Raw genomic sequence first — 8,070 nt, 5'->3', positions numbered from 1 at the left:
CCAAACCGCATGCCATGATCTAAAGCATTCCTCCGGCTGGAACATAAAGAAGATCACTCCATTTAGCCCAAGCTAAATCAACAGGGTTTTTTGTGCTGCGGTTACATTAGACTGCCTCACTTCCAGAATGTACCCGAGCCCTGTGCCCATTACAGGCTTCCATGCAGCCGCTGAACGTCGACACGCCAGACCTCCAACAATGTCCCATTTGACAGGACTGCTACCTCCCCCATCAAAACCTCTACCCTTCAACCTAACACACACACAGTTTCACACGGTTCAGGCTAACCTCCGGAGGGAATTTGACGTTCATTTTACTCGCAAGCAAGGATCCAATCAAGAGGACGATCAGGAAAACATCATTTTGGGTTTCCTTGTGGGTTCCTCTTGCTAATAAGGTGAAACAAAACGTCTTGTGTGTTAAGGTGCTACACGGAACAAGCTAGTAAACTAATCAATACATGGCCTGTACAACAATTGTATTTCATGTACTGTTGTGTAGAACACATTCAGTACCTGCCTCTCTCCATCTCTTTTGTTAAGAGGTACTGAGGCTCTATGGCTTTTAAAAACGTCCATCCAACTATTCATGTTTAAAATACGCACACACATAGTTTCCTGGCTCTGTTTGCATGTGGATGGGGGATGGTACTGATTGCTATGAACCTATTCCAATGCACAGCATTCCCAGTAATTGTGCGTGCCACTTTGCATGTACTGTATGCATACATTATGTTTGGGATGTTGGGGCAGGATACGTAAAGGTTGAGTTAGTTTCTTGGAAACAAATTCTCTGGCAATCTCAGCAGAGGCTTCTCTCCACTGTGACTGTTCATGCCTCAGGGGCCCATATACCGACCCCTACCGAAGCCCCCGTCCAGCAGTACCTCCCCGTCCGACCCTACAGTATGTACACGTACACTCCGAGGAAACCCAACAAACCTTTAACACATAACATGTTTTCATCAGGGTTCATGCTTTAGTTCTAAAACGGTTGACTTTAATTTATTTTTACAAAATGTTTTCAATCACTCTTCGTTTAAATCTCAAAAAAAAAAGTTTCCCCTGATTCCCCGGTGGCTCCTCCACCATCATTAACACCCTGGGTCTTTTAAATTTTACATTAAAAAATCACCCACCACCCTCCACACCCCATCCCTACTCCGCCTCACCCCCCTTTCCTCCCCTTTCCATTTGTCTTCCTTTGCTCTATGTCTCTCTTTCCCTGTTCTGCTTGAAAATTGAGTCATAACTTCCTGACGGCGCTATTCAAAGGTCAACCCCCCCACCCTCTCTCCCCCTACCTTCCTTTTCCTACTCTCCCTTTTGCGAGGCCCCTCGTCCAACACGCCCAGCCCCTGCATTCCACAGACGGTGGGAGCCCCCTTTCAAACGGCTAGCCCTAGCAGAGGAGCAGCCACCTCGACCCACACTAGTTGCAGCGCCGCACAAGGCCCAGCTGCCACCAGGCCTCAGTGGGGCTCCCGGGCTCTGCCTAGGAGGGTTTGTTGGGACAGGGAGCGGGTGTAAATGCCATGTAGCAGCAGCAGCAGCAGCAGCGGCAGTGGCGGCAATACTGTCTGTGTGTTGACAACGAGAGAGCAACTGCAGTGCTGTAGGGGGAGTGATATCTATGGCGCATTAGCTCTCTTTATGCTGCTGAAGCCAGCTCAATGTTAAGCCCCCCTGCCACTATGAGGGGAAGGGAGGCGGGGGCAGGGGCGCTGCCTTGTCTGCGCGGGAGGCTGGCAGCTGTGTTACTGGTGCGCGGACCCTGTGGTACCTCACCCCCTGACCCCTAAAGCCCGGGGCGCTCCCATACGCTGACAGACAGCTCCAGTTTCAGCCTCCCTCTAACCTGGGATCAGCTCTCAAAACACTAAAACTCTTATGCAGGGTCACATACCACTGGATGGCAAATGTGATGGCCTGTCTTGGCTGAGCCCCGTCTTAAGACTGGTGTTACCAGAGAGACAGAGATGCAGGAGGATACCAGACAGGTATCCAGGGATAGAATAGAACTCAGCGTTGCTCATTATTACACATGAACGTACGTCAGTAGAACTAAGTGTATTTATATAGCACATTTTCAAAGGAGGATTCACAGAGGGCTCAATCGACGGTAGTCAATATTGAAAGGAAGGCTATTTCAAGTACCACAGAGGCAAAGTCCCCAATCCCCCCTGATCTTTAAATGTGACTGGGATAATCAGCAAACCCTTATTCAATACATTAACTCTAAAATCTGAAATGTACACAATTCTTCCCAACGGTAAATGACCCCTCCTCCTCCCCTGTTCCTCTCTGATCGAATGGGAAACAGCACCATTTGTACTCTTTTAAAGCCCGCCACAGGCATGCGTAATGGGGTGTAACAAATCATTTGTGCTGCTGCTGCTTCTATGAGAAAAAGTAAGAGAATATTCGACTGAACAAAACAACATCCGTAAAAAAGCTGACCTCAAAAATAATATCAGTAAAAAGGCCTGAACGCCGGCTGACTTCGGCGTGCTCAGAGACAGGCACGTAGATCCACAGACAGGAAGGCGATGAAATACCTCAAAGGGAGTGTCACGACGAGGTTAAGTAAACTACATCCTATCCTGATTAAACAATGGGACTATGTGTAATTTAAGGGCATACCTATAGTAAGTAATGCAGTTCATATTGTGGTTGCAGGATATTACTCGCTGTCTTTAGATAGGGGGGATATATAGAAGGCTTGCATCATCGTGTAAATATCCTCGCTCTAGGCATTTCCGCTTTCCATTCTGGACTGAATAGTTCGTCCAATCAGGAAAGAGATGGTATCTAATGATACTTATTTTCTCTCATCTTGAGGGCAGCTCTTTTTATGTACGTGAAAGGAGACAGGTAGAGGTTAGAGCTGTCATCTTGGCCGGTCGCCATACTATTTCAAGTGCCGCCTACATGCTGTGATAATCAATGCACACATCTGGGGAGACTTAGCCAAGAAATCCTATAAAAACCCTAATGGGGTACTCTTTACATTTCTGAAGACTGATTAAGAGCTGTTTTGGATCTGGTTCTCATCAAGGGGTTCCATTTGTGATTTATTTTTCAGTTTCTACTGAATTTATTATATTCTTAAATGGCTCCTTTTCAGTGTAAGAGAGTGGTTGTTGGTTATGTTAGATTTGGTTGCTTCAGTGCTTATTTTGGCATGGTAGAATATTAGTTAGTTAGGTGTTGCAAAAGGCCTAATTTCTGAATTAGCCTATTTGAAAACATGTTAAATTGTGGAACTTTTATAAACTTGCTCTCTCCGACAAGACTTCCTCTAAAGTTTGAGAATATTGGCCACATTAGTAGAACAAACATATGGCTTCCAACATTGTAACCTTTATATTTTTATGAGGGAGCATAACATCTTGAACGACATTTGTAACAAATGAGGCTTACTACCATAAAGTTGACACCTGCCACGGCCCACATCAGCTGTCAAAAGGATGGAAACAGAATTTAAACATTCCCAGCTAAAATCATGTTATCGATGTTATTTTTCTGGACTGTTGAACCCTTAAAGTGTCTTAAAGGCCCATTCACATCCTACGGTAAATACGGATAGGAACCCTTTCATCCGGTCCCGGAGGTCGTTTCGTCCGTCAGTGGGTCCATCGCCTCCTTGTTCACACTACATGCATCCGTCGGCGGATGGCCGAGGGCGTGTCTGACGTATAGGGGACTAGTCTTTGTAGACGAATACTGCAGCCAATCAAATCGCCTCCCTCTACAAAGCCGATGTGTGGATATTAATACAAAAGAGGACACATACAACAGGTGACTAAAAACAATCCTATTATTCCACATTTCTTCAAAAAAATATAACGGCCAGATTTTTCCTGCTTCTTCCTGCTTGTTATTGCAAAATGGATCCAGGAAACGCGTGGAGTGTATTTGCATAACTGCGATCTTATTGTCAGACGGATCCGGCGCTGCCTGAAAAGTTGAACATTTCTCAACTTTTTGACGCAGGCCACGGAGCCGAATGGACGGACGGACCCTCAATGCATTTCGCGAACGCCCCATGCAAAGTCAATGAGATCCCTCGACCGACGGAGGTAGTGTGAACAAGCCCTTATGCAAATAAACTCCACGTGTTTCCTGGATCCATTTTGCAATAACAAGCAGGAAGAAGCAGGACAAATCCGGCCGTTATATTTTTCTGAAGAAATGTGGAATGATAGGATTGTTTTTAGCCACCTGTTGTTTGTGTCATCTTTTGTATTTATATCCACATATCGGCTTTGTAGAGGGAAGTGATTTGATTGGCTGCAGTATGCGTCTACAGAGACTACTTCCCTATATGTCAGACACGCCCTCGGTCATTCGTTGACGGACGCATGTAGTATGAACAAGGCTCACGAATCCGGAGCGCTCCTGGAGAAACGGAGCAATACCAACGGAAATCGAGGCGGCAGTATAGAGATAGAAGTCCAACCATTTGCGAAAATAGAGAGAGTAGTATAATATCTGATATGTTATTGTATTTAACGTTTTATAGTTTATATTATACTATATACCTGACCTTTTTATTTTATTGGAAACGTGTCCCCCATGGGTAACGGTCTTATGAGTGTTGCTGAAGCGCGGACAGAAATGTAAGCTTTAGCGCAAGTTCTACCAGGAGGACTCAAATCACACGCACCAGTTTGCCAATCACCAATTACCAATCACCAATCACCTGCCTACACCTGCTTTATTAAGAGTAGTCTAACCTATGTTCTTTGCTGCTTAGGTTTTTCCTTCGATGCTCCCCCTTCCACCCCACCACCACCAGGTCTGCCCCAGTCTACCGGTCCAGGGGAAGGCTCCGCCCCTGCTAGTCCTGGCAGGATATGCCGAGTCCACACGTCGTCCTGGATCCGTGATGGGGCTCAAGCAAAAGATTTATCTTGCAAAATATTCTCTCTTATGCTATCATTCAAAATAAATCTTTATTCGTGTTTATTGGTGAATGAGTCTTCATGGGAGAACTGGAAAAAAAGGCCTTTAAGGTTTTTGCAACATCTTACTAGAATAACCTGCAGAAGCAGCTCAAGCTGCAAGACCTAGTTACTCTCAGTGAATTCAAAGCTGTTGTAAAGAGTTTGATGTCGGACTCCATTGGAAAATGCAAATGTTTTAGTCAATGATCTAAATGTATTATTACTTTTGCACTTAGTATTGAACTTGTACTGTCTTGTTTTTTTTATGTTGCAACTGTGTAGCCTACTGCTGTCCATCTTGACCAGGCCTCTCTTGTAAAAGAGATTTTAATCTCAATGAGACTAAACCTGGTTAAATAAAGGATATAATAATATAATAATAATTGTTCCCCTGCTTTGGCAATGAGTTGTAACTGGTCATTTAAAAATGGCGCAACATTTTGAGGAGAGAATCTGCGGGTTGGTGAGGGGTGTCACATGCCACCGCCACCTATGTCTACACTTTCTGCACTTTTTTTTTTTTTTGCCGATTTCGGATGAAGCAAAGCAAAATCATCTCCTCTACAGATGCCATGTTTGCTATTGTCGATGCCGGTAATTTGTGACACGACAGTCACTGCCCTCTAGGCTGTATTGCGTAACATCCATAACAACGCTGAAACCGGAAGGAGATAGTACCGGAGACAACGTTTGGTACGGACGGACGAATTTCGTCCGGATCCGGACCTGAAACCTCATATTTCTGTGTCTGATGTTCATATTCGTGCCACGCGGTGTCGCCATATCGCCGTATTCCGAAAAATATGGGCGTTGCCATCTTTTTCCGGATGTGACCTCAGAACCACGTGAATCAGGAAAATTGCAGCAAAACATTAGTTGTCATTAGCAATTCAGCTAGAAAAGATAATACGGGTTCATTTCAGTTTTAGGGTGACATGGAGAAATAAGACAAAATATATAAACCAAGGTAACCCGTGTGCGATGCTTGCGTGTGAAAGGCTGAACGGTGCTGGTGTTAGTCACGTCTCAACCTATCTGTGAACCCCACCAGCTAGCTAGCAGCATCAATGTTTAAAGTATACAACCGTTGTCTTCATAAACTGTCTATGACGACATATATACCGTACTCAGTGCTTCTGCAAAGCTGTGTTGTAGCTGCACTTCCTTGATCAGTGTAATGAAATAAACGCTAGACGACGTGTTGCATACTGGTATCTGACCCAGTCTGCTCAGTGGATGTGTACTAGGATTGCATTGTTTTTCTTGATACGAATCTCCGGTTTTTTCTTCCTTCAGTGTCGAGTGATGTTCAGATTGCAACCCTAAACATGCACAGTCGTCTACAGGAACTGAAGAAGGAAGAGGAGACTCTGCTCAAGATCAAAGTCATGTTGCAGGACCAGCTAAATCGGCTGAAGGTAGAAGGAATATTCTAGGATTGTATTAATATTAATGATTTGGCAATACAATAATCTGTATTTGTTGTTTATGTTTCTATTATATACCCACATACATAATCGGGTCTCCCTGTGTTTAAGTTTGAAGAAGGAGCCCTGAAATCGATCATTAATGGAAAGCTAGACGATGGAACTGCGTCCCCCATATCCCTGGAACCTGAGGTAAAGTGCTTTAAAGAGGAATGAGAGCTATAAAAAAATAATATATTTAATATACTTTTAGTTTCTGGATCAAACACATGTTTTATATTATGGATAAATAGTATATTGTTGTCTTTCTGTGAAAGTGCAATATCATCTACAGTTCATCTATTCTAAAGCCATAGTTCAACTAGGGCTTTATCTATGGCTGGGTTTGTGTGTGTGTGTATGTAGGCAATGTCTTCATCAGTTCCAGAAGGGTGATATTGGACTAATTTATTGTTTTTTCCATGAATATTTAGGTTCAGGTCAACCCTGATGATGCAAGCGAGATCAATCAAACCAAACTCCTCCTGAGTGCTCCTATGGATTACGAGGAGGAGGAGGAGGATGAAGACGATGAGGACGATGATGACGACGACGAAGAAGATGGTGATGAGGACAATGATCTAGAATTTGCGCCTGAGGAGGATTACGAAGAATAGGAAGAAGATGAATAATATGCTAAACTGTCGGCCAGTATTCTAGTGGTGTTTATGCCACTGAAAGACGTAGGGCAAAGTTTGGGTCTGTTGACCTGTTTTGTATCTCACATGAGTCATAATATTTATTTCAATGGTAAGGATGAACATTTATTGACATTTTGGTATTGAGTGGAGTATGTAGATGATGCATTTGACCTTTAACATGTGTTATGCTTTGGTAAATTGTCTCATTGTTGCAATATACCTTGTTAGTTTTCTGTTTCTGTTGTATATGTGTGAGCAGAGGGCACCAGTGAAAAGAACTGTGGATATGGGTTACTTTGAGCATGAGAGCATATGGCTGGGCCATATAAGAATGCAGACAATCTGCGTTATGTAATTAGAGAAATAATAAGCACAAAATAAAATGTTTTGACTGAACTTCCAATTTGTACTCCTTAACCCATCAGCTCACATCTTAAGCTATAGATGGAAAGACATTTATTTCTAGCCTTGGGACCAAGACAATACAGTTGTGTCGTTTGTGTCCTAACCTGACCTATGCATTTACTTGTACCAAATAGGTAATGCAGTGCAGACAGTTTCCATTCAGCATTTTCTAAACAGCTAAAACAATAGAGAGGGACACAATGGAACCTGCTTTCACACCAATGAGCAGCAGAACCGGAGGCAGGCTGCCACAGCAAATGCCATACAGCAGGGAAATTACAGATTCATATACCTTCTGCATGATCCACTACTGCTACAGTGGAGCTTGGCTTAGTCCTGGGACTTAGTGCATTCTCGGGTTCCTGAACACCTTTCAAAGGCACACAGGTAATTCAAATGATACATTTTAATGTAATACCGCTGCAACATGTTTAATTGAGATTGATTTAATAGCTGCAAAATTGGTGTTGTTATTCAACTGGAATGGAGGCTGCTTGTAGGTTAACGTTAACGGTAATTGGTGTTTAAATAATCTAATAATATTGAATCAGTCTGCAACCTAACGAATAAAGGATGCCGTAGGTTACAGACGTGGGTCCACAAAGATAA

The 8,070-nt window shown here is 43.5% G+C and overlaps 1 protein-coding gene across 1 annotated transcript; it reads left to right on the top strand.

The window, feature by feature from the left end:
- Positions 1 to 5,783: 5,783 nt before the first annotated feature.
- Positions 5,784 to 7,423, top strand: snapc5 (small nuclear RNA activating complex, polypeptide 5). Its single transcript, XM_079743921.1, has 4 exons — positions 5,784 to 5,916; positions 6,246 to 6,367; positions 6,488 to 6,568; positions 6,850 to 7,423. The coding sequence occupies exons 2-4, from the start codon at positions 6,278 to 6,280 to the stop codon at positions 7,030 to 7,032; spliced, it is 354 nt and encodes a 117-aa protein (XP_079600047.1). The 5' UTR covers positions 5,784 to 5,916; positions 6,246 to 6,277; the 3' UTR covers positions 7,033 to 7,423.
- Positions 7,424 to 8,070: the final 647 nt, after the last annotated feature.

The sequence above is a fragment of the Pollachius pollachius genome (assembly GCF_949987615.1).
Source record: "Pollachius pollachius genome assembly, chromosome: 9".
NCBI classification, from domain to species: domain Eukaryota; kingdom Metazoa; phylum Chordata; class Actinopteri; order Gadiformes; family Gadidae; genus Pollachius; species Pollachius pollachius.
Note: the sequence above shows the minus strand (reverse complement) of the source record. Positions and strands in the feature narration are given on the sequence as shown.

Bases quoted from the DNA above. Each gene is read 5' to 3' on its own strand.
- snapc5 (XM_079743921.1), top strand. From the start codon at position 6,278: ATGCACAGTCGTCTACAGGAACTGAAGAAGGAAGAGGAGACTCTGCTC. The intron at 6,368-6,487 runs GTAGAAGGAATA...CCTGTGTTTAAG, and splicing joins ACCAGCTAAATCGGCTGAAG to TTTGAAGAAGGAGCCCTGAA. The intron at 6,569-6,849 runs GTAAAGTGCTTT...ATGAATATTTAG, and splicing joins CCATATCCCTGGAACCTGAG to GTTCAGGTCAACCCTGATGA.